Source organism: Trichosurus vulpecula, chromosome 4, assembly GCF_011100635.1.
Source record: "Trichosurus vulpecula isolate mTriVul1 chromosome 4, mTriVul1.pri, whole genome shotgun sequence".
In the NCBI taxonomy this organism is placed as follows: domain Eukaryota; kingdom Metazoa; phylum Chordata; class Mammalia; order Diprotodontia; family Phalangeridae; genus Trichosurus; species Trichosurus vulpecula.
This window is the reverse complement of record NC_050576.1, coordinates 217,153,812-217,181,520: the sequence shown is the minus strand read 5'-3', so window position 1 is coordinate 217,181,520 and position 27,709 is coordinate 217,153,812. Positions and strand designations below refer to the sequence as shown.

Here is a 27,709-nt window from a genome sequence, read left to right as displayed (position 1 = left end):
GAAAGACATGAGCAGACTTGTGCATTGCAAAGTCATTCTGGCAGCTCCGTACAGGATGGATTAGGGTGGGGAGTCGCCTGGTATGGGAGACTAAATAGGAGACTGTTCCAACTAGGAGGGAGGCAGTGGAAGCATAGAGGAGGGCACACATGTGGAAGATGTTATAGAGAAAGAAATGACAAAATTTGGGAACAATCTAGATATGTGAGTTGTGCAGGAGAGAGAGGAGTCATGGAAGGCAACACCAAAGGTTTCTAATTGAAAATGATGCTCTCACCAAAAAAGAAAAAAGACATTGACAAAAGACAATATCTCTATCATTGATAGAGATATTCGGATCAGTGGTAGATTTGGGAGGAAAGTTGAATTCATTTTTTAATCAGCCTAATGGAATAAAGAAAATGTTTAACTTGAAAGTCATTTGAACTTAGAAGTTTAAATTCCATCTCTGTTACTACCTATGTGACCTTAGAAAGTCACATCCTTTCTTCTAATTTATTAGAGTTCTGCTTGATAAGTTCTGGCATCCTTTGTAGCTCTAGGCCTCTAGATCTGTGATCTTATGCCTACATACAGAACATGCAATTCAACATATTGGTGGTAGGCTCAGGAGAGAAACTAGAAGTGGTTATATAGAGTCATCTGTATTGAGGTACTGCTAATTGAACCCATGAATATCTGATGAAGTCAACTAGTGAGACTTCTGATACTGTAAGAGTTATTTTGACAAAGCTCAGAACCCTGTGAACCTTTTCCTGTCTCTTCCTGTCTTCACGAAGCATCCTCTCTTATCCCTTGCAATTGTGTATCTTTTCTTTGTGAATATCCCTGTCCGTTTATTGAATCATATAATGTTTTGTGTTCTTAATTCTGAAAGCTGGCGATTGAATTTTTAATACTTCGCTACAAAAGAAAGAGAACTAATTGACTTTTATTTATGTTTTGGCCCTCATTTTCATGTTATTCTGTGGTTAGTGGCCCTAGAAGAAATAATACTTCTTAGCTTAGGGCGTAACACACAAGTTATGTATTAAGAAATGTTTTTAATGGTTACTGATGGAAGCTTTTGGTAGTAGCTAATAAGTCATTTTTAGTTCTCATTTCTGTGATTTAATGAACATTAGTAAGATATAACTTGCGTTCACATTTTTTTGTCTATTCCCATACATAACTTCCCTTTTCACTCTCTTAGGGTCATTCACTATCTCCTTCCCTCAACACTCACAATACACTTTCTTTTTACTCTCATTTTAAATAAATTTTATTCCTATCTTTTGTTTCTATATTTCTTAAGAGAAACTCAAAGTGCCCACATGGTTTCTCTCTCTCTCTCTCTCTTTTACACACATGCACACACACACACTCACGTTTAGTATCTTGGTGCTCCTCCCCAGGGACTCTACAATACATGGCTCCAAATTCTCTGCTTGACACTTAGCCAGTGAAAAGCTTGATATGAATTCAATAATAGGTAGATGAAGAGAGTTGTATATGATTTTTTTTAAACAGTTCCCCTTTTTTGTGGAACTAGAGGGAGAAAGATGGGAGGAAATTAGAGGCAAAAGTGCAGACATGTCATTTGACTGATGTGGGAGGCATTCTTGAAAAAAAGCTTTTTTCACACTTGTGCAGTTTTCACGGAAAGCCTAAACATCTTTCCCAATGTCTTAATTGACCTAATGGCTGAAACAGGAGTTGAGCTGGATATATAGTAGGTTTTTAATATATGCTTGTTGTTTATTTCAACCCAGGTTTTCCCAACTTTGCAATCATTTTTCTGTTGTACTACCTCGGAGTAGTTAGTTGCAAATACCCCTAATTCTTTATTTTTTCCACAATACTGTTGCTTTCTCCAAGCTTAATATTCAGATATTGTGATTTTGTTTTCTTTTCTCTTCTACAGGTTTTGCATGCAGAAGTGTGTCAGTCTGGTGCCTGGAGTCACACTGGATTTAATAGAGAAGTAAGCAAAATTTTAATATACTTGAACAACTTTGATTTTCAAGACAAGTGGGAAGTTATTTACTATTGTTTCTTATTTGATTTGTAGGATTTTTTTTTCTGCTGATGTGGGGTTGTTTCTCCTTCATCTGCCTGTGCTCTCCTGTTCTTTTTACACTTATTAAGGTCAGCTTTTGTGAAGTGTCAGTGTTTACTCTCAGAATAATTTAGGATGAAGAGAAGGGATTGGGCCTGGGGCTGTGATTTCATTAATATACAGAACTTTCAGATAAGGAAACTCTATTTACCAGTCTAAGAGAGCAGATTCTCTGCCACTTATATCCTTAGGTAATTAACTGGCGCCCTCACAAATTCAGTGCATTGCCCCATGTCACACAGCTAGCCTATGTCATGTTTTCCTGGCTCTGAGGCCAGCCCTCCATCCTCTGCAGACATAACCTCACTCAAAATTAAGGCAGTAGAAAAAATCCATTTCTGTACATTTTTCTAACATGAAGACCTCTATACTGATAGACATTTTCTGCTTCCTCTGACATGAAAATAATAATGTGAGAGTTTATAAAAGAGAAGTAATGTGAAGTAAGTATGGGTAAAAAGTCATGTTGAGAATTTATAGGAAAACAGAAAGAGTAGAAGCAGGAAGATAACTGGCATAGACTAATTTAATAGCCCATGACTGTAATCCAGCCAAGAGTATAAGAGGTCCTGATTTTGGATCATTGACTAGGGGAGTAGAGAGAAGATGAATGTTACACATTCTAGGGATAGAATTTAATAATGAGGTAGGGGAAAGAGTCTAAAATCATATGCTCAATTTATATAACCATATAAATTAGAGGATGGTGGTACTTTCAACAAAAATAATTCAGTTTGGTCCAAGAGCAGGCTGTGGAAATGAGATTATTAGTCCAAACCGAGACACTTTCAATTTAAGATACCTATAGATACCTGCTATAGTAGATGATGTTCACCCAGCACTTGACAATGTGGGACTAGAATTCAGGACAGATGTATTGATTTGGGAATCACTTGTGGCGTTGAAACAGCGGTAATATACTGAAATCAGCAAGGGTGAATGTATATAGAGAGAAGAATATAATTTTATCATGATGTCATCATCATGCTCTGTCAAATGAAGGTGATCACACCTGCCTCACATAGTTGCAGTGAGGATCAGATGAGATGGTATTTGTTAGCAGTGGCTAAGTAGCTCAGTGAGCGGGGCTCTGCACCTAGAGTCAGGAAAACCTGAGTTCTAATCATACCTCAGATACCTGTCCGCTGTGTGACTCTGGGCTAGACACTTAACCTCAGTTTATCTCAGGTTCCTCAAGTATAAAAGGGGGTAATGGCATCTACGTCTAAGGATTGTTGTGAAGATGAAGATAGTATTTATAAAGTGCTTAGCACAGTGCCTGGCAAATTTGTAGGTGCTATAGAAGTGATTGTTCCCTCTCCTCCAAACTCCTTAAGAGAGAAGAATCGAGTTGATTCCTGTAATCTGTCTGAGCCCCAAAGGTTTTTTGTGCAGAAAGTCTAAAATGTTTTTCATCAATTCACTTTAAATTATCAGGTGCCTATTTTGAACTAGGTAGCTGAGATATAAAGGTGGAAAATTACAGTTTCCCTTCCCTCAAAGAGCTTGAACCTAATACAACATTTACAGAGAATGATGACCCAAGGGACAGTGGTACACAGTATACCCCTCTGATTTCTTCCCCATTCACCTTCTTGACAAACATAGTTACTAGAGGTAGGATCAGAGACATTAAAGTTAGAATGGAGTTTTCTAGATCATCCCCGCCCTTTATAGATTAGAGAAATGTGGCCCAGAGGTTTAGTGACTTGGCTTCGATCACACAGTTAGGAAGTAGCAGTGGATATGAAGTCAATTATTGAAGTCTAAATCCCAGTTGAGGGCAAAGCATGATGTGATACAGAATGCCATGAAGACACGTGGGATGGGAAATAGCACTTTCTTGCAGGGGGAATCAGAAAAAGCTTCCTGCAGGAAATTCTATTAGACTTTGGTCTTAAAAGAAAGGAATGATTGCAATAGGGAAGAAGTGTTGTGGTATAGGACCTGGCACAGAAAGGACATGGGCATGACGAATTCATGGAATATCTGAAAATCCAAATAGGCTCCCTGGTTCAGACTCCCTTGCCTATTATTCAAGGCCCAAGCCAAAAAGTACCATTTCCTTGAAAAATTTTCCGAGCCCTTCCTTGTGTCCCCCAATCCAGTCAACTTAGATCTTTTCCCTCTTTAACTTTTTATGAACACCTTATTTTTCCCAAATTCACTGAATATTTATCATTTTGTATTATTCCATCTATGTGTTTGTCATTACTCCTTCCCTCCAACCACATACTTTCCAAGTTGAATAGAGCAAGAGTTTACGTAACCTAATTCTGGTTGTGTTATACTGAAGTCCTTCCCCTGCAACTATATTTGTATACTAGATCTTGCTACAGAGCAAAAGAGTTATTTAAATGTTCATTAGAGAGTTTAGTTCAACTTTATGGTTTTTGGCCATTATGTCTATCCATACAGCTTGATTGGTGGTACCAGGATCAGGTCACATGCCACTCCCTTCCCTAAGAGGCTAAATTCAACCTACCCCTCTTTAATGCCTGTGGATAATATGAGGACAATTAGTGCCTTAGTTCCCCCTTTTGTTCCTTTGTCCCTGTCATCCATCCTTTCCTATTCTGCTTAATTTTTTCCACCACTACCTCTTCTCCATCCTTTCTTTTTCTCTTCCTCTCCATCTCTTCACTGATAGTGTCACAACGTGCAAGAGGCTTTCCAGTCTTATTACACCTTACTCTCCTCCACATGCTCTGCCATCCAGTGACTGACAGTGGCCTCCTTCCTGTTCAACATTCTGTCTCCCAACTCTGCATTTTCACTGGCTCTAATTCCCTCCTTCCTCTTTGCCTCTTGGCTTCCATCAAGTCCCAGTGAAAATCCCACTTTCTATAAGAATCTTTTCAAATCCTTAAGGCTAGTGTCTTCATTTTGCTGTTTATCTCCAGTGTATCTGGCTTTTTTGTACACAGCTGTTTGCATATTGTCTCCCCCATTAGACTGTGAGTTCTTTGAGAGCAGGGACTTTTTTGCCTTACTTTGGATTCACAGCACTTAGCACAGTTACTGCGACATAGGAATGCTTACTAGTGACACTCAATGAGATAGGAAGGTTCATGGTCATGATTATAAGGGGGTCATGATCAGAGTTAGTTCTGGGAATTAAAAAACTGAAATTAAGTGTGATTAGTTTTCTTAGGCTACTTAGACTTTGTCAGGTTTAAGGCAAATCTCAGTTAGAATTTTAAAATTACCTCCTTGGAGACATTCCTCTTCATTTTGTTGCCATTAGGTTTGAGTTGGTGCCTGCTATTGGCCACAATGACAACCATCTGGCTAACTCGTATTAAGTAATGGGTTCCAGAAATACCACGAAAACAGTTCTGACAATTGTGTGTTTATAACACTACCAAAGCTAAATAAAATTTAGTTATGTTTATTCATTTTTTTCATTCATGAAATATTAAGCACTTATTATCTACAAGTCACTGTGCTAGAGGATGGATATAACTTAATCAGTGAGAATTAGAAAAAAAATTACAAACTAACAAGAATATAATAAATGATCCTTTTGCCTGCTTAACCTAATCTATTTAGATGATTTCATAGTCTCCTCAGGCTCTGTTCTGTCAGAACTAAGTCCAAAGCTCACTCTGCTGTACCTGGTGTAGGATCATAAGGACCACAGAATCTTGAACCTGGAGGAACTAGAGAACATTTTGTAGTCCAATCCATCAGTTTTCAGATGAGGAAACTGAGACACAGAGAAGTGAAGTGACTTTAAAGGAAAAGATGCTATGTTAAGGAAAGTTTTTAAGATCCTTGAAGCTGAAGAAACATCTTCATATTTTTAATTTGTACTTTTTAGAGTGATATAAAAATGCTAGAGTACTATTTTATTATCTTTATTATGCATTGATTTGATATAGTAAATCCTCCTTCATTTTCTTCTGTATTAAAATTAGTTACTTGGGTTTTTTTTTCATACCACTAAAATTCCATTTAGAACTTTTCAGGCAAACTATTGTTCAATATTTGTAAAGTATGAAGTCTTCAAAGGGCATCTTGATTGGGAACATGAATGACTTTTTAAAAATACTGTTCTGTCCTCACATTTCATCACCTAACAAACAAGCACTTCTCCTGTAGGCCCAGTAAGAATACTTGGTACTGTGCTGTATGTTTTCAAAGACTTTCTGTTTTGTAGTTAAAGACTTCAGGGTAAGAAAGTAATGGGTTTTACAAGGATTCTTCTTTTATTCAGTCCAAGCAATGCCACTGTCTTCTAGAACAAAGTGTACCTAAGTCAGAGTAAGTAGTTTAAAAAGATGATTCAGATTTCAGGGATTGCTGCCTTTCAGAAAGGCTTGTTGTCAGAATTAATCTGGGGAGATCCTAGATCCTGGACTTCTGACCACTATCTAGAACTAATTTCTAGGCAGTGGAATGAGGACAGGAAGTTTATTTGGTGGCTATTTGAAAGAGGGTAAAAATTTGAGATGCATTATTTTAAATTAGAGTAGACAATACAGTTGGTTACTGAAATGTTTCTCTAAGTCCTCTAGTAAAACCACCTTCTATTTCTTTAGCCAAGCAAGTTAGAATATATACGTTGTCCATTGTTTCCAAATTTATCATTTCTGCTTTATGATATAGTTTTAAATCTAATTTGGTGTTCATTTTATTCTTATTTTTTTATGATTTCCTTTGACAGTCTAAATATTTTGTTCCTCCAAATGAATATAATATTTATAAAGTATTCATCTATAGTTTGATTAGTAGTATGTTAAATCTCTAAATTAACTTTGATAACTTAATCATTTTTGTTTTATTGTCACAGCTCAGTCTTGAGCACAAAATATTCCTTCAGCTATTTGAGTGATTATTTCTTTAAGGAGCATTTTGTAGTTAAATCTACATAAGTATTTAATATGCTTTGGTAGGATGATTCCCAAATATTTTATGCATTTTATGCAAATGTTAATGACCACTGTACCTTATTACTTGACAAAAGTTGATTTAGAGAATTTAATTTAATTTTTTTCTTTTCTAGTTCCCAAACTGAAATTTAACTGCCATATGAAAAGTTTTGTTTTTTACTGATCTTTTCTTACATCGTCTACATTTCACTCTGTATCTGTCCCTGCCCATGCTCCCCCTTCAGTTAAAGTGAAATTACATGAACTTATAAAAAAGCTTTTATTGATGAATTTTTTTAAGAGAAAGAAGAGAGAGGAAAAACAGCAATACCAATCAATAATTGAAAAAATCTGAAAATACATGTACTGTTTCATGTTCATTGATATTGCACCTCTGCAGGAAGACTGGGGAGAGGTTTCTTCTAATTACTCTTGTTTGAGTCCATGCTTGTTCTTTGTTATTTTTCATCATTCCCTTTCCATTGTTTTGTGGTTAATGTTGTTTCTGTTATGTTGCTGTAGTCATTTTGTAAGTTTTTCCATGCTTCCCTGTAATCATCATAGTTGTCATTTCTTATAGCCCATTAATATTATGTTACATTCATGTACCACAGTTTCTTTAGCCATTCCCCAGTTGATGGACTTCTACTTTGCTTTTAGTTGTTTGCTAACATGAAAAGTGCTTCTATAAATAATTTGACATCTATAGTATATGTACCTCCTTGGGGATTGTACCTAATAGTGGAATAACTGGTTCTGAGGATATGAATATTTTAGGCAATTTGTTTGCATAATTAGAAACGAATGTCCAGAATAGCCGTTCTGATTCACAGCTTCATTAACAATTCACTAGTTTGCCTACCTTCCCATAACTCCTCCGACATAGATTGTTCCTATCTGTTGCCATTATTGCCAGTTGTCTGAGTATGACGTGAAACACCAGGGTTGTCTTGAATCGTATTTATCTTCTTAGTGATTTGGAATATTCTTTCGTATAGTTGCTACTAATTTGTCAGTCTTCTTTTGAGAATTATTTCTTCATATCCTTTGATGAGTTCTCTTCTGAGGAGTGGCTTTTGGTCTTTTATGTATTTATCAGCTAGTTTTCTGTATATCTTTCATACCAAACTCTTTTTTTGTTATTTCTCCAGTTTTTTTAAATTTTTTTTATTTAATATATTTAGTTTTCAGCATTCATTTTCACAAGAGTTTGAATTACAAATTTTCTCCCCATTTCTACCCTCCCCCCCATGCCCAGATGGCGTATATTTTGGTTGCCCTGTTCCCCAATCAGCCCTCCCTTCTGTCACCCCACTCCCCTCCCATCCCCTTTTCCCTTTCTTTCTTGTAGGACAAGATAAATTTCCACGCCGCATTGCCTGTGTATCTTATTTTCTAGTTGCATGCATGAGAAATTTGATAAAAGAATTTTTTTTTCCTAATTGGATCACTATTCTTCTTATCTTGTATGTTTTAATTTAATTTGGGCAATAGCTGTTAAAAGATTCATATTATCAAAATGAACTATTTTTACCTTTTGTAATAGCTTCTATGCCTTGTTTGATTCAGAATATAATCTAGGGGCAGCTAGGTGGCACAGTGAATAGAGCACCAGCCCTGGAGTCAGGAGGACCTGAGTTCAAATCTGGCCTCAGACATTTGACACACTAGCTGTGTGACCCTGGGCAAGTCACTTAACCCCAATTGCTCTGCCTTCCCCCCTCCAAAAAAAAATAAACCCTCCAAAAAGAATATAATCTATTTCTCTTCTAATTATTTTATTATTAATTTATTATTTGTGCTTTTCATTAAGCTTTTTATCTGGCAGTTAAATCTCAGTTTGGAACTTAGAAAAGAAAAAAATTAAATTCTCTAAATCAACTTTTGTCAATAAGCTACAGTGGTCATGTAGCATTTCAAACAACCACAAAAATGCATAAAATATTTGGGAATTATCCTACCAAAGCATATATTTATGTTTGCTATTTATATTTATTTTTATTATATTCAGAGCATGTATCTATTTTGAATATATTGAGGATTATAATGTAATAAGTTGATCTAAGCTTAATTTTATCAGACTGTTTTTCATTTTTTCCCCAGAGCTAGTTTTTTTTTTAGCTTTTTGAATTCTCAAGTTCATTGACCACTTGTTTATTAAGTTCCATTATTTCTGATTTTCCCTTGTCTAGTCTAGTCTGTCCATCTATTCTATAATCAATAAAAAAGTATTTTGAGGTTTGGAAGTGTTATTTGCCTTCATCCCTACCTTTTTTCATTATTTCCCTTGAAAGTCTAGAGCTTTTATTCTTCCCAACGAATTTTATCATTATTTTTCTGAATTCTGTAAAGTATCCTTTTGATAGTTTGATTTTCAGAGCATTAAAACTGTAAATTAACTTTATCAGTATTGTCACCTTTATCACATCTGCATGGCCTATCCATGAGCACCAAATTCTTTATTTCCTTAAGGATCACTTTGTAATTGAATATATACCAATATTTAATGTGCTTCATTTGATTGATTTCCAGATATTTTTATCAATTTTGCAGTTATAGGATTTCCCTTTCTAGTAATGCCTATAAGTACTGTAACCTATAACTTTCCTGAAGTTATTAATTTTCTCACCTACCTGGGTATCAATCTACTCTGATTCCCTAGGATTTTCTTTTTTTGCCCACTTTGTTTTGTTTTTACTTATGAACCTATACATCAAAACATAAGAATATTTCCATAATCTGAAGAACAGCAAATGATAACCAAGTATGAAACCATGATTCTCTTTTATGTACAGCTTTTGTTTTGTTTTTTTTAAGCACATAGTAAATTGAACAGTACAGTAGCAACACTGCTTTGCTTGGAGGTATCCCCTTCTGAAACTCATTCTGCTCTTTCTTTTTTTGCTTGCATAAGGGGCACTTTAAAATGGAAGCTAAATCATATTTTGTGTTCATTAGTAGAGTTACCACCAAATATATTATTCATCTTGTAGTTTTTTTGGTAATGAGGCTACTATTATTTCTATTACTGCATCTTTGATTTTTTTTATTAAGCAGAAATGCTGCTGATTTTTGTGGATCTATTTTGTTGCCTTCAACTTTGTTCAAGATATTAACTGTCTCAATGAGTATCTTTGCTGATTTCCTAGGATTTTCTATGAAGTTCCTTGGAATTTTCTAACATTATGTCATCAGTCAATAAGATAGTTTTATTTCCTATATTTCTTTCTATTGTCTTAATGCTATTATTGGCATTTCTATAACCATACACTTTAACAAAAATGACTGTGTTTTAGAGCACATTGAAATGGCAAATAAGTATAAATGGCAGAAATGCTGAATGAAGTTTAGTCTTTTCAAGTGTGAAAAATCCCTTTTCTCAGTGAAAAAAATCTAATACCCAAATTATTTTTGAGAGAAGGAAAAAAACTCTTTACATCTAGTTTTTAATTGTGTTAGTTTTTTTTAACATCCATGTTTTACCTGGGAAGCATCTCCCATTCCAACAAAATTTTATCGTGATAACATAATACTTAGCTTTTTTTCCGCAGCTGTCTTATTAGCTGTTGAGAAGAAAACAACACTAAAAAAGCATACTTGTTTTTGATCCTGCAGTTACATATACAACTATAAAATACAACACATCTATATAAATATGTATGTTTTTATTTTTTATATATATATATATATGTACATATAAAATTGCAAACAGATCCAATAATCTGAGTTCCCTTATGTTGTCATTGATTTATAGATTAGTTCTACGCAGTCTTTTTTTTTTTTTTTTTTTGAGGCAGTTGGAATTAAGGGTCACACAGCTCCTAAGTGTCTGGGGCTGGATTTGGATTTAGATTCTCCTTACTCCAGGGTTGGTGCTACCTCCACTGTGCCACCTAGCTGCCCCTCAGTCTTTTTTTAATATATATGTTTATTGATGCCATTTTTTTTCTTCATCAAATTTTCCCATTTGTCTCTCCAAGTGAATCATCCCATATAACAAATGATATTTTTAAAGACAAGAAGAAGACACACAAGAAGAAAAAAATATCAAAACAGATCCATTCATTGAAAAATTTGGAATTTGCAAGGTATCCCTCCTGGTTCTCAGCCTCAGCCAAAGGGTGAGCTGGTGGTGCCTGGGTTCTCTTCTTTGAAGTCATTCTTGGTTTTTTTATTTTTGTGGGCAGGGGGAGTGGTTAGGGACTTGTTCTTTCCATCATTGTGTATATGTTTTTTAAGACAAAAATTGATAATATGATTAATAAAAATAGGTTTTACACCTTTAGGCCACAAATAAGTTGGTAGGTTTAAAGAATTCTTTTTTGGAATTTTCTCTCTCTCTCTCTCACACACACACACACACACACACACACACACACACACACAATAATATAGTGAAACAGAGGATCATAAATACTCTTTAGAGTATATGAATACAGCCGAAAAAAAATTTAATATTCCCTTTTGACATGCATTCAAAAATGTTTTTGTGTTATCCTTCTCTAAATATTTATAGTTTGACTCCTTTATCTTCTTTGTGAGGAAAAACAGTATGATACTGGACTTGGAGTCAGATAATTTGGGTTTGTATCATAGCTTCAGATTCACTAGCTCTATCTTCATGCGCTAGTGACAAGCTCTGAATGCCCCTTTTTCTTTATCTGTAAAATAAGGTTAACATTACTTATGCTGCTTGTCATGCAGGGTGGTTGGGAAGAAAAGCGTTTTATAAGTAGAAGTTATTACTTAATGATTGTCATCATTTGGAGTTACCTCCTGTTTCCAATTATAATTGCTTAGTTCATTCATACAAATTTTGATATTAACCCATATAACAACAGGTAAAATAAATTTAAGGGGGCAGTGTTATGGACAGGGGAAATTAGCATTCTACTGCTGCCTTTCATCATGTGGCTACATGAAGGTTATTGTTATACTTTTGCATCATTTAGTATAAGCAATTTTCTCAATTTAATTGGGCAGCATTCTGTATGAGTTGCCATTCACTTATTTGAATTTACTCTCTACATCTGCATATGTAACAGCAGTGGTGCTGTTGTCTTCAGGATTCTTGAGATATATCCTGTCCTGAAATTGAAGAGCAGACTCGTTCAAGGAACATTTGGTATTTTCCATGTGTACAAGTCTCTGTATCAGGTACTGATCAAATTCACAGATGAACAAGGCTTAGTCTTCTTTAGCTCAAAGATTTTACCACTGGATCATAGATTTAGAGCTAAAAGGTACCTTAGAGGCCACTGAATCCTAGCCTTTCATTTTACCGAAGCCTGGAAGAAGTTAAGTGATGCCCAGTCTGTTTCTAAAGTGAGATTTGAACTCAGGTTTTTCAAACACCTACTCGTACTTTTCCACTATACCATACTACTTCATTGGGAGTATAGGGCATGGTAAGGATGATGTCATAATTGTTATTATATCATAAAAGAGTTTTGCTTTAGAAAGATTAATCTAGAATGAAGAGATGAGAGACAGGATAGGAAAGACCTTTGTAGCAATTATAGTAATGTCTTCTTGAGGCAATGAGGACATAAAATCAGATAGTGAGATACCAGTAGTGGAGACATAAATGAGGAAATAGACACTGATGCTTATCCCATTCAAAGTCTTGGCAGACTCATAGCTAGAACATGTCAATGGAAGGGTATGCTTTGTTTAAAAAAAAATAGAAAAATTTTCACAGAGTAGGGATAATTGCAATATAAATGATGTAAAGAATATAAGAAGGAATGGGACCACTGCTTTGGTGGCTAGGAGACTGATGATGGACTGTGGAGGGATGATATAATTATTCAAACTTCTTTTCTCCTATTTTCTCTATCAAAGACAATGATCTTGAACTGAAAGAAATGAAAACTGGGACAGAATCCCAATTGTAAGATGATAATGTGGGTAATGGGGCTGTAGTTGAACTTAATGGATTTAATTTGGTGAAGTGAGGTAGATGATATCTGCTGGGGTTTTTTGCAGATATGAGTGTTGAAATATTGTTTGTGATCTTTGAAAAATTATATAGAAAGTACTGTATGCCACATGAGTGAAGATGGTAAGATTTTCCTGATTTTCAAAAAGAGAAAGTAAATTTGTAAAATCCACCCAAATGAGTGACTTACTCCTAGGAAATTTTAAAATATTAAATAAAAGGTAACCTTTAAGTACTTTTTTTAAAAAAGCAGATCTTTATTGATAGCTCTCTGATAGCTCACAATTTGCCTTTTTATGTTTCTCTTGATTCCTGTGTTTATAATTCACAGTTTCTACTCAGCTTTGGTCTTTTTATCGGGAATCCTTAGAAAACCTCTACTTCATTAATGGTTCATCATTTTTCTCCGGTAGGAATAAACTCAGTTTTGCTTGCTAAGATATTCTTGGTTATGTCTTGTTTGCTATTGGAAATACTGTATTCCAACTTTCATTAGGCTCTAACAGTCTGATTTAGGGTATGATCTCATAAATGCCCATGTGGTTTGAACTTTGTAGGCCCATCCCTGATTAGCACTCCTTGACCTGCCTGCTCAGCTTCAGGCCCCATGCCAGGTGTGTGGGCTAATTCCTCTCTTCTTCTCTCTGGTCACAGTACCAGAGCTGTAAGGTCCTACCTGGTTCACATATCCTGGGGACTAAGGATTAAGGGTCATTGGGAAATTTTTCTCTATTTAGATTGAAATTTGGGAGAGCCTCATCTTATTTTTTAAAAATAGCATTTTGAATAGTGGGGCAATTTCAGTGAAACCTACGCGCTATTGACAAACTATCAGAACAACTATCAGAATAGTTGTGAAGCCAGTTTGGGAGTTTTGCAGGGGAGGAAGGGGATAATTGGTTTGGTGATATTCCCGTATGTCTCATTTCAGTGAATGTTTCTTCTGTATGAGAGAAATGGAGCTCCAATTTCCTTGAATCACTTTTATATTAAAATTGACAGAGGGCATCCATCATTTTGATTTCTCTGGTACCATTAACTTGCTGAGGAATATTGCTATCACGACCCCCTTTCACAGATATGTCTGGCAAAATAAAATGGACAAGGCATCATACAAGAGCAACCTCAAGCAGCCATACCTATCTCCTGCTACACTTTGTATCCATATTGACAGCATAATTTTCTAAAATCCCAGAATATCACATTGCTGTGTTTTTATTTGATTATCTGTTTTTATTTTATCTCTTTTAACCTTAATAGACTCTTAAACACTTTAGGTGTTTTAAAAATAATCAGCTAACAAAATCATTGTATGCTATGTACAGCGGTCTGAAGTTACATAAAAATTTAGGTTTCTAATATGAACACAATTTTAGAAAGGGCCATATGATATATAAACATAGCATTAACAAAGCTTTAACTTTCTAAATTACTGCCTTTTACCAGCTTTACAAGAATTCTCAGTGTTCAATTATGCTTTTAATTTTCTTTCCTATTAATAAGCCCCATGGAAATACCTTCCATTTATGCATGGCTCTCTTATTGCTAAATCTATAAATTGATTAACATTACCTATCTTACCACTGTAAACAAATCATAATATAACTATTTAATAGGAAGCATAATTAAAAGGGCACACTTGATTTTCTGCCATTTTTAGTAGCCAAAAAGGAAAATGATAATGATACACATATACTTCCTACATTTTTCCCTTATCAAAACCTTTTTCCTTATCAGTTAATATTGAGGGGATACAGTGGATAAACAGTTGTTGTGTTTGTCCTTCATTCTCAAAGAGGATCATGGCATCAGAGAAATGTTGATGTGACTTTGCAGTTGACTTTGATTTGAGTGAGAGAGGCCTGTGCAAGGTCACACTGTAAGGGCAAGCACAGTGAGACTTTTTATTGGTTTTTCTTTTGGAGTGATTCTCAGCACTAAGGCCATCAAGTGCCTTTGATTGAGTCTTGCCTTAGTTTGTAGGAAGGCCCACAGCCTTTTGCTAATTAGGTCACAAGCGGTGTGAAGCCCTCAGGCCCAGAAAAAGGGTATATATACGCAGAGGTAGCCATTGAACTCAGAATTGAGAATCTAGAATCTAGAACTCTCAGGCCTGCAGGAGGAGAGGTTTTGCTTGAGGGCTCACACTCTGGAAGAGTATCGTGTGATTTGACCAGAGGAGACTCTGGGTAGCCGTTAAGGAGAGCCCCCTCAAACCCTCCCTCCCCCACCCCCGGCTTTGAAAAACCCAGATCTTGGTGCTTTTCTCTCTCTCTCTCTCTCTCTCTCTCTCTCTCTCTCTCTCATGCTCTCTCTCTCTTTCTCATTCTCTCTCTCATTCTCTCTCTCTCTTTCTCATTCTGTCTCTCATTCTCTGTCTCTCCCCGCCCCGCCTCCTTCTCTTTCTCTCTCTCTCTCTCTCTCTCTCTCTCTCTCTCTCTCTCTCTCTGTCTCTGGTAACTATATATGTTTTGTCTTAGACAGACAGCTAGAAGGCTGTCTGCTGATTTGTGTTATTTTGCTCTGTTTATATAATTTCTGCTTGTAATTTTTGTTTGTGTTTTCTCTGAAGTTCAGGGTGCTAACTTTTTCTCCTGAACTAAGTGAATGATATAGGTATATTTCATTAAAGTGAGATTGTAAAGCCCTTCAAGTTGCTTTTCCTTAGAAAAGCAGATCAAAGAACCCATGCTAGCAGCCCTCCTGTGTGCTGGTGTTGTTGGTCTTACACAGCCATAGTAGGGGTAAGTAGCATTGTTGTTACAGTCACTAGCCTCACTTTCTCCTCCAGAGCCATCTGGGTCCAGTGGTCTGATACTCATCAGGATGACTGGAGATGGCCCAGGATGCATTAGGAAACGGTGGCCCTTTCAGGCTAAGGTCTTTTCAGATTCTCACTTTGAGTGAGGTAATGCCCTTTTGGTGAATAGGCCTCTTTAAGAAGTTAATCAAGGGATGGCCCCTTTAATCAAAAAAATTTTTTAAAAAATCAAACTGGAGGGGAAGACCCTCAGGGTTCCTGCCCAAAAGAGAAATAGTTACTATTTAGTATTTACAGCTTGAAGAGGAAATTAATAAAAGCTAGGGACATTACAAAAGAGTTTCCATAGGAAGACACATTTGAACTTTACCTTGAATGAAATCTAGGGCTTTTCAGAGGCAAAGATGAAGGACTGGAACATTGCAAACATGAAGGACAGCCGGTGCAGAGACATGCAAGTGATGTTCTCGTAGTTTGCTTATAAAAATTTATCTCTTGATTGGATACAGTGTAGCATATTGTAAATTCAGAAGGGAGAAATTTTACAAAATATATCTTCAGACTATAATTTTACCAAATTAGACTAAAAATTTGTTGAAAAGGTACTTTTGCTTAGACACTAAAAATAGCTTGTAAAATTAATTACAAAATTTACAACACCAATTTTCAAAAATATTTGGGTTGAGCACAAAATTGTTTAAAGCTCCCGCATTCCAACAATGACAATTTACATAACTTAATTCTCCAGATACCTATGATTTCATCTGTGTAGATGCTCCCTCTATATTATAGATCATAATGCAAACTGTAAAGCACCTTACTAGGCAGATTTTAAAAGCTATTGTGACCCAAAAATTCATCACTCTACAGCAGCTCATTTGAGGACAAAATTCTTCACGTTTACCTTGGTCTGTTGACCATGACCCATGTGACAGTCCTTTTTTTAAGTTAGAAAAAAGTATTATTTTAGTCCAAGATAGGCAGTAGTACATTCATTATATATTTTACAAAATAGTTGCCAACTTGTCCTTTAAGAATGCTAGCAAAAATCTAGCGTAGCTCATTTCTCAGTAGTGTTTGAAAATTATTATTTTGCTGGTAAAATCATCGTACAAACAAAATATGCAGCCTACTGAACAATGGTTGTTTTAAGTTCCACAGTTGAGAAAATCCATATACAGAGAATAATGTAGATATGTACCTGTTATAAATATGCTACAGTTTTAAGTCTTGCTTGTTGAACACAGCATCCCCAAGTATCCAAGAAGTTTCACACACAATCCATTTAAGTTATTTTTGGCATGAGGCTGTGGCACATCAGAAAAGAACCCCATCCAGTGGAAGTTTCACTGATTTATGACATGCAGCATCATTGGCTTGTCAAGTAGATTTTTCTGTTAAAATGCATGCTTGCTCATGTATTCTTGCATTATCTCCTGTAACATATCAGAGTCTTCTGTAGCCTTGACAGCAGTTTTCTTTGAGGTTTCCTGGATTTCTCTACCCAGCATAAACTCCACCCTTTATAAATCAAGGATAAAATGTGCCTTTTCAAAATTAAGTATAACATCATAGACCACCAGACCATGTTGGCAGTGGCTAAGGCCTCTGCCCACAAACTACTGCACAAGACAGGTCAGAAGCAGGATGAGCCGATGGCTGCCACCTCTCCTTGAGCCATGGGCCATTGAGGTGACCAGTGAAGCCTTTTAGTTTTATTGGACCTACCTGAGGTTGTGGTCTGATGGCATGGTGTTCAAGAATTCAAGGTCACCTTAAAACATGATAAGGTCAGGTTTATACCTCAGCAAATCTATGTGAAGATTGTTAACTGATCTACCAACATTCATGCAGCTGTGAAGAGAGGTTCTTAAAAGAATGTCTAGTGTATCATATAGTTGTAGGTCAGTGACTTTTATCAAAGTGCAAGAACTTGCTCATGCTATTAATCTCTACATAAATATTTACGTCATTTTAAATCTTAGATTATAAATGCCTGCCCTCTAAAATCTGCCCTGCTTTTCACACGTCACTATGTAAAGCTAGAAGAGTAAGAGCGAGCAGCCATGTAGATTTTCTATGTCTCTGCCATATCTTTGATTAGTTTTAATTTCCATAAATTTACTTGACCAATGGGAAAAAAAGAACTTTTGTATGTGATGTTCAAGGCACAAAGGACTACTTAGTGTACTTTTCTACTCTGAGTCTCTGAATTTAAACTTTTATGTAGTAAACAGCCTACCAACTACCTCACACCATAGCATCGTAAGCTTTAGAGCATCAGATTCTATAGATCTTCTCTTCTACCATCTTCACTTTACCATGAAGAGTATTGAGGCTTAGAGAATGGAAGCGATTCTCCCAAGATCATGTAGGTAGTTGTAAATATCAGAAGTAGTGTTTGATCCCAGGTCCTCAGACTCACAGTCTAGTGCACCATGCTGCCTGGACAATATCTAGACAAAAAGAGATTTTCTCACTGAAAGAATTCAGAAATCAAACCTCATTTGGTAGCATAACCACGATTCTTGCATCTCTTGCGATATCCATCAGAAAATTTTTAGTTTCTCGATGGCTTGCTCACCAATACATGTAGTTTATTGCAAGTAAATACCATCATGTAAGTTATCAAAAAAGAATATAACTGAGGAAATCAAATATCCTCCATTTCCCCCATTTTTATCCCCACCCCTCTGCTGTCTTTTATCTGCCACATTTATTATTTATGGAGAACACGTTTTACCAAGACAAGTTTGGAGAGAAGATCCAGGCAGTATGTGGCTATTACGGTGTTTTTTTTTTTTTTAGCTATCTTTAAAGCTGAAGAAAGTATTTATTTTCTAATTAAGCTGCAGAGTTTGGACATAAATTATACTGATCCTTTTTTGAGCAACCCTGATTTCTAATTATCCAAGTTAACCTAGGAGCCTGATGAATAAGCATGTTGCTGCTAAAGCACATGTTTATGTTATGAGTCCTTTGAGACAGTGCCCATGTTTGGGAACTGAGGAATATTTTTCAGCACTGAAACAAAGTTAAGGAACATTCAAACAAATTGCTGGATATATAAGAGTACTTGTAAAGCCCAGGGAATGTGCAGGATTTAACTATGGAGTTGCCTCAATTAGGCTTTTGGTTGGAATTCATTTTAGACCATTAGTGACCCAAAATAGAACAAGAAATTTATATTCCATATGTATAGCATAAACACCATAATTAAAATGGATAGCAATTCAGTTTGCAGGGCAAAGTTGAGTTTGTTGCAAAGAGGGAGATTTGGGTTTGATTTCCTAGCAATTATTGCTATCCAAAAATAGAATAGATTCCCTGGAGCTGTGATGGGTTCCCCAGCCTTAGAGGTCTTTAAGCTGAGACTGGATAATCATTTGCCTGTTATAATGGGGATTCCTTTTTCTTATGGTTTTAGGATCCCTTCCAGCTCTTAAATTCTGTGATTCAGATGTATCTGAATCTAAGTGCAATAATTAGCCTCTAATTAGCAGGGAAATAGACTAGCAGCCTAAAGCGTAGACTTCTAGATTTGGTCCTGCTTTTGACTAGATTTGCATCCTCTGACAAGTTATAAACTTCTCAAAATTTTCATTTTCTAAGATTCTTCAGCTCACTTAAATCTTGGGCCTACACTGGGGAATAATTTTGGATCGTCCATGTAGTTATTGTCAGAAAGGTGTTTCATGAGCTGAATGTAATGTTATCCACTTCCCCCAGGAGGGGATCCAAAGACAGAATTACCTACAGAAAAGGAAAGCAATAGCTCCTTGATAAAATGTTGAGAACAGGACCTTGAAAGAGGAGGTTGGAAAACCTTGCATTGCTCCTACTTTTTTAGGTCCTACCTGTTCCAGGGTTTGAATCAATTTGATTCCGTTGGCAGGCCTGAATATTACTTCATGCATTGAGATTTAGGAGAAAAACAAGTCAAGGTAATAATTCTGTTAAAAAAAAAATCACCCTTGTTTCCTTTGTAAATGTTATAGGCTAGTCCAGGTGGCAAAAATTGGTAATTCTGTAATGTCTGCCAGTCATGGATAAGATGAGTAATGATTCACTAAGAGCTAATGTAGAAATGAGGTGATGGGAATAAGACCCAAAGAGATTGTACAGTGATGAGAACGTGAATAATTTGGAAAAAATGTTGAAATGTTGTAATGTAACAAAATAACAAATCCTTCCCTCCCTGCCAATCAGAATTACCTTTTAAGTTGTGCGTCTGAAAGAAGGCAAAGTGTCGCAGAGGGCTAGTGCACTAGATTTTCCACTCTCGATCTTCTCATTCGTATTATTAGAAGGTCAAAAGTGAAAAAAGAGCTTTTGCCTCTCTTTTTGTAGTCATTTGTACACTGCCGCAAAGCAGCCCACCATTTGTCACAATCAGAAAACTTTAAAGGAAACTTAACTGTGAGATGACATTATAGGTGAGATGCCAAGTGAGAACATCAGAGGTTGGAAGGAAAAGAGAGCTTTGGAGAATGCCTCTGAGAAGGGTACTGCATAGAGCACAGACATCTCCCATCTCTTTTACAAAGGTACAGAAAACCAGTGTCATCAAATCAGATGCCATTTAAGTTCAGTAATGTGATTGCCAGCACAAGTTAGTAGTACTTTCATCTTGTTCTCCATCTTGGTGCGCTCCCAGTGTCTTGGAGAAAACATGTGCATCTGGATGCCTTTGACAGATGCCCTGAATCAGTGGAAGTTCAGTGGCTGCAGATTGATTTGTTTTGTTGGCAACTTGTCTTAATTGAAGGCAGACTTCCAGGTGAGAGTTCCCATTGTGAGCCTGTTAATATGTTTTACCATTCATATTGTGATTATCCTTTCTTTCCTGGTTTGAAATTTTGTTCCTTGATGATTACTAAGTATTATCTGGGAATCTACTGTGTTTTCAAAAAAATGATACTTTAAATCTCTTCTCCTTCCCTCTCTCTGAACTTTTTTGGGATGTTTGTGTTTCTTTTTTAAAGAAATTCACACATCTCCTTTCTTCTGTATTCCCTCCCTGCCCCTTGGAAGGAGGACTTCAATTGGAATGAGAAGACCTGAGATCAAATACTAGTTCTGTAATTTACTGCCTCTGTGACATTTAGCAAGTCACTTAACCTCTCTCTGCCTGTTTCATTTGCAAAGTGAGGGGATTAGAACAAATGGATCTCTGATGGTTCCTTCAATTCTAAACACTATGTTCCTTTAAACCCTAGGTTCTAGAAGTTTTCCTTTTACTCAAAGCATTAGGGGTTGGCCCCAATTTCTTTCTGGGAAAAAAGGGACAAGAAAAAAAGTATACCTTACTCAATTAACAAATATTAATTAAATATTTGCCTGGGGAAACAGAGACAAAAATGAAACAGTCCCTGATCTCAAGGAACAGAGAAATGTCTACATAAACAGACTAGAATAAATAAATATATAGAGCAATTAGAAATTATTTTTGAAATTACATGAAGAAATGCTTCTTGATTTTTGTTTTCTTGGTCTTACTAATACAGAATTGAATAGTGCATGTTCATTAGTTCAGATTTCCACAATCTGTAGTGATTCTTTGAGTTGCTCCTCCATACTCAAAAGCAAACAATACAAATGAAACTAAATTTCTGTTATGAGAAACAAAATCATTTTAATAGGGCTATTCTCGTAACATAAAAGTAATCATATACCATACACATTCACTTAGAATGATAGCATTTGGGAGGGATTCTAAGGTTGATGATGATAAGTTACATTTAATAATTTTACAAAATGGTTCCCTCATAACAATACTTTGAGGTAGATAATACCAGTATTATTTCCTCCCATTTTATCCATGAGAAATTAAGGCAAATATCAAAGCAAGTTTCAGAGCCAAAACTTTATCTATTCCTTCATGCTACCCTTCAGATAAAGAACTAATCTTTCTGTAATTTAAAAATGTAACATTCTGGTCTGGCTTCTTACACATTGGCTGTTTGCACCATAATGTCACATGGAGGGTGGCATCTTATACAAAAGTTAATCTGATTTTCAAACAGAAATAATTATATATAATCAACTCTTTACTTATTCCGTCATTGAGAATAAATGGTATTTACTGCTAGTGACCAGAATATTAAAAACATACAATTCTTATGTGAGTTGTATTCTCAGATACTTATATAAGAGTAATCCAAACACATATATTCTTTTTTTTTTAAATAAAAAACTGAAGCACTTAATAGCTAATGAGATTTTTTGAGATTAAAGACCAATTTTTGGTATATGCCATTGTGATAACCTCAAAATTGCTCTTCTCCCTTCTAATTTCTCCATCTGTATTCTATTTTCTATGCCACTTCCCAAATAATCTTTTTAATAGATGAATTTTTACTGATAATTTTTGTCTTTACATTATAAACATTTCTCCTAGTATCCGTCCTCTTTGCCATCCTAGAGAGCCAGGCCACATAGCATAACATATTTTTAAGAAAAACAAAAAAAACTTAAAAAAAGATCAATAGCTCCAAAAAGGCCAAAAGCATATGAGCTGTTCCTCACCCATGAGCCCACACCTTCTTCCAAAAGAGTGAAATAAGGACATCTTTTCATACTTTTCTTTGGGGCCAGACTTGTGTTTTGAAATTTTTCAGCCTTGATTTGTTGATGATGTTTCCATTTACATTGTTGAAGTTGTGTAAATCTTTTCATGCTCAATATTTATATTTGTCTCTTCTAATAGCTCAGTTTCAAGGGAATTTTTGTTACCCAAAAGTAACTTTTGTATATATAGTAAGTACCTAATAAATGTTGAATTAAAATTAATAATATGATAGAGCCAAGTTGATTTCTGATGCTGAGGACCTTGTATTATTTTGTTCGCCTATGTAAGTTAAAAAAATAGCTGTCTACAGTAATTGATATAGCATTCAAGAATGTAGTTCCATGGAAGTTTTATTAATATGTTTTGATAATCCATGAAAAACCTTCATTTATTTTTCCTTTTTAAATAATAAATTTTCTTAATTTTTTTCATTACCTAGATTTCCCAGAGAACCATCCCTTGTAGCCAAGATTTTTTTTAAAAAGAGGAAATAGAGAAAATTCAGTAAAATCAGTCAACATATTGAAACAAATTTTATGATACTTCCAATTCCTCTCTCCAATCCCCCATGAACCTCTGAAAAGGAGGCGGGGCTGGTATCTTTTCACATCTCTACTTTGGTATTATGCTCTTCATTTATAATTTCGTAACATTCACTTCTTTGTCTTTTTCAATCTCTAATATTTTTTTCCAGTTTCAAAAGAATTCAGTTTTAAGTAAAAAATGCATTTGTCTTTAATTCAAGAATTCTTCACAGTAGTAAAATGAAAAAGATTTCTCCAATAAATTATGAATCAAGGGCCAGGAAAATAATCCATGAATGAAAATTGGGAGGGCAAAAACTGAATGTTAGTATTGGAAGGGACATTGAAGATCATTTTGCCTAATACTTTCATTTTACAGAAGAGGAGCCCGCGATCTAGAGAATATTAGTGTTTTCCAACCCCCAAGGAGACACAGCTAGTCAGTACTTTTTTTCCACCATAGCAGCCTGCCTCATTCAAGTAAATTTAATCAGTTTAAGGGAGTATATGTGGGGATGTGTGCATGTATATGTTAATACTGTTGATACTCAGTTTCCTGCATTTAAAAAAAAAATACGAACTCTACTTTGGCTAAACATATTCCTTCTCTGGTAAATCTCTATTCTGCTGGCCTTGAAGCCTGCACGCACGCGCGCGCGCGCACACACACACACACACACACACACACACAATTTAAGAAATATTTTTATTTTTTCATTTCAAGAATTTTTTCCAGTATTCCTTCCCATAGAGCCATCCTATGTAACAAATATTTTTTTTAAAACAGGAAAAATCAATGAAACTAATCAATGCATTGGAAAATCAGAAAAATGTTATTTTGAATCAATTGCATATATGATTTTCTTGGCTTTGAATACTGTGTTCTATAACAGATCATATAAATCTTTTCATGCTTCTATAGTGATCATATTCATAATTTCTTACAACAAAGTAATATTCTAGGATGTTCATGATACTATGATTTATTTAGCCACTTTTCCAATTGATGGGCATCTATTTTGTTTCCAATTCATTGCCACTGTAAAAAATATGTCATACGAATATTTTGAAATGTATGGATCCTTTTTGTTATTAACGTCTTTTTGGTATATCCCTACTAGCTGAATTTCTGGGACAAAAGGTTTGGGCGTTTTAGTCTCTTTCTTTGCATAATTCCAAATTGGTTTCTAAAACAGTTATACTAATTAGTAACTCCTCCAACAATGCATGAATGTCCCTATCTTTTCACACCACCCCCAAAATCATTCTCATCTTTTGTCATCTTTACCAGTTTTCTAGATGTGAGACGAAACTTCAGAGTTTTGAATTGTATTTCACTTATTATTACTGATTTAAAACATTCTGTCATATGGTTTTTAATAGTTTGCAGTTCTTATTTTAAGAACTGTTTGTTCACATCCTTTGACCACTTATTTATTGGACTGTCTTTTAGTTTCATGTATTTGTCTCTATGTCTTTTATATCAGATCCTTATCAGAATTATTTAATACATATAGACTTTTTTACTTAATCAACTACTTTCTTTTAAAATTCTAGTTCTAATTGATTTTGTTCATACAAAAGCTTTTGACTTTAATCAAAGTTACCTATTTTATATTTTTAATTATCTATACCCCTTATTTGAGAGATTTTACGCAAATATTTTCCCATTTGAATGCTTTCGTATCCTACATACAATAATTCTATTTATACAGATCTATTTTTGCTTTTATAATTGCTTTTATCCCTTTTTTTTCTTAAAGAATATGTTCTTAACAGTGAAAGGTATATGATCTGCTTCTTTCCCAATTTTTTATTGTATAACACTTACATAAGGTATCTCTTGAATTGATTATGGTATATGGTATAAGATTTTGGTCTAAGCCTAGTTTCTGTGTGAATGCTTTCCAGTTTTCTTAGAAGTTTCTGTCAAATAGGGAGTTCTTTCTTAGGTACCTTAAATTTTCAAGTTTATTAAACACTGGCTTATTGAGTTCCATTTGTTTCTAGTTCTCTTTTTTCTACTATATTTTATTTATCTACCTTTCATTCCAGAAATCATTCACTATCGAAAGTCTAAATTTGATTTATACCAGGGATGTAAGGATGAGTTCAAAACTGAGAAAACAATCAACATAACCATATTAAAAGCAAAAGTATCCAAAATCATAATATATGACCTCCCCCTGCTCCCCCCCCTCAAAAAAAAGCCTTTGACAAAGTAGTAAGCTCATTTATACTTTGGGAAAGAATAAAATGCCTTATTAATTAAAAGCAATATACCTTTATGTTTTTGCAATAAATAAAGACAAGGTACCTATTCTCTCCCCACTATTATTTGATATAGTTCTGAAGATCGTAGCAAAGAAAAGAGAAGCAAATTTAAGCGGTAACATTAGAAAAGGAGAAGATAAAACAATCCCTGTTGGTTGATAACATGATGGTTTATTTTGAAAATCCTGGAGATCAGCAAAAATAATAATTGAGACAAAGGTCAACAACATCCACAACAATCAACACTGTGTCTATATAATAATGACAATATCATAAAGGGGAATCCTATTCAAAACAGCTACAAAATGCATAAAACAAACTACTTTTATAGATTCATTTAAAAGTATTCCTTTGCCAGGGGAGGAACTTTTTCTACCAATTCATTTTGGTAGGAGCACATAGTCATTATGTGTCATAGGCAAGACTTTCACTGAGGTCTTCCTGTTTCCCAGCCCAGACCTCTCTATTCACTTTGCCGTGTTGCTCCTTTAAGGGTAGGGTTAGTGACTCATAATATGGGAATACTCTGCTGATTGTTTGTTCTCTTGCTCCCAGGACAGCTATAATTTTATACTCCCTTATGCTATAAGGAATTCAGCCACTGAGGAATAAATATGAATGTAAATTTTATAGACTGTTTAGAACATTAAAGAATTCACTTTTTGGGTGTAACAAAGCTTTTAAAAACAAATGGTTTCTCTCTTGTTTGTTCTTCGATGCATCTTGTTTCTATCTACCGGTGCTGCAGTAGGAATTATATGTGATTTCTAGAGTAGGTAGTGTTTTGACATTCTCTAGGTTCTGGTACAGAAAGAAACCTGAAACAAACAATTTCTGAACTGCTTTAATTTCAGTTTTCATTAAAAATAAGAGGGAATGAGTAAGGTTAGCATATTCCTATATTTAAATAGAGCGAGTGTGGTAAAGGAACAAATCTTGGTTTCCAAAATGACAGTTTTCAAAACAAAATTTATTTTGAAAGTACTATAAATTTGCTTGCTTAAGATAATCTTATTTAAAAAATGACAAAGTTTGAATTAATAAAAAAGAAACTATGTATAATTACAACAGAGAAAAACACAAAAAGAATCATTAGAACATGCTATATAGTTGTAAACCAGTAAAACTGAGAAATCAATAGAAAATTTTTTTAATAGAAATCAATACAAAAATATAAAAACCCCAAGGTAACATCTAATAGAGATCTTAAATAATCCAGTTTCAGAAAAGGAAATTGAACTAGCTACAATGGAACTACCTCTCTGCCCTGTAACTGAAAACAAACACAAAAGTTTGTGCTACATATATTACAACAGAATTATGTAAACATTTTAAAGAAAAATACCTGCACTACACAAATTATTCTCAAAATCTGAGGAAAATGTTCCATCAAACTCCTTTTCATGAGATAAATATCCTAATCTCTGAAGTAGGAAAAGATAAAACAAAGAAAGAGAACACTAAGATATTATTAATGAATATTGATTCAAGACTTTCAAATAAAATCCTTCCAAAAAAGACTACAACAATTTGTCTAGTTAATTATTCACTATGTCCCATCTGTCATTATGTCAGGAATGCAAGTATGGTTCCAAAATTTGGAAAATAATATATTTAATCATATTAAAAACAAAAAGACATAATTTCAGGATGTGCAGAAATAGCCATTGACAAAATACAATACAAATTTTTGCCAAAAATTCTATAACATACAGGTATTGAAGAGCCTTTTCATATCTTTTTTTAAATTTTTAGTAAGTTTTTTAATTGTGTCTTTCATCCATAACTGTATACCTGTATCATCCCATGCCTTCATATAGACCCTTTCTCCAGCATTCCCCAGTATTCCATTTTTAATGCATTGATTGATCTTTCTATCTCCAGCATTTAGTATAATGCCTTTCATAAAGCAGGTATTCAATAAATGCTGCTATTCTTGTTAATGAAGCTATTTATATCTACTATCCCTCTTTCCCTCCCCACATGCCACCATTTTTTTCCTTTTGTCTGTGTAAATTTAATCATTTTATTAATAAGGCTAGCATGTTTAGTAATAAAAGGATGGACATTTGGCCATCTCTCTTGGAGCAAAGATAGTCATGGAGGTGGCCTTAGGTTTTATATATTCTTTTGGAAGAGTGGCAATCAACTCTGATATTTTATAAAGGGCCAAGATTGATATCATGTCACCATATTGTCTTTATACCCGTACCACCCGTAGCCTTGGGCAATTTATTTAAAGAATTTATGCCCCACCCAAGCCTGCAGAACACAATGGCTACTTTACCTTGGTGGAATCTTAAACAAGAAAGTTAATCCAATCTCATTATAAGCAATGTCCTTCTAAAGAGCGAACTTTTAAAAATTATGACTTTAGAAAAAGGGGGGAACTCTGGATATCCCCAAATCATTGTTTATTAATAACCATTTGTTCTCACTTTGAAGTGAGTGAAAATTTCTAAATAATTAACTTGTATCATTCAAGCTGCTCTGATGTCAGTATTAGAGGATACTTGCTTGATTTTATTTTTTCATAATAAGTTTTTATTGATATTTTCTGTTTCTTACATCATCATTGTATCTCTTGGATTGTCTCCCCTCCCCCACCCCAGCCCCACTTTCCCCCAGAGAGTCATCCCATATGACATATATGGAGAAGGAGAAAT

General features: G+C 34.9%; 1 protein-coding gene across 2 annotated transcripts in view; it reads left to right on the top strand.

Annotated features, from left to right (window-relative positions):
• Positions 1-27,709, top strand: part of RPTOR (regulatory associated protein of MTOR complex 1) — a 547,756-nt gene that overhangs the window by 276,300 nt on the left and 243,747 nt on the right. For both annotated transcript variants that reach the window (XM_036753902.1, XM_036753901.1), the window contains exon 7: positions 1,904-1,963. In XM_036753902.1, coding sequence (XP_036609797.1) covers positions 1,904-1,963 — 60 coding nt within the window. The remainder of the gene's footprint in view (positions 1-1,903; positions 1,964-27,709) is intronic.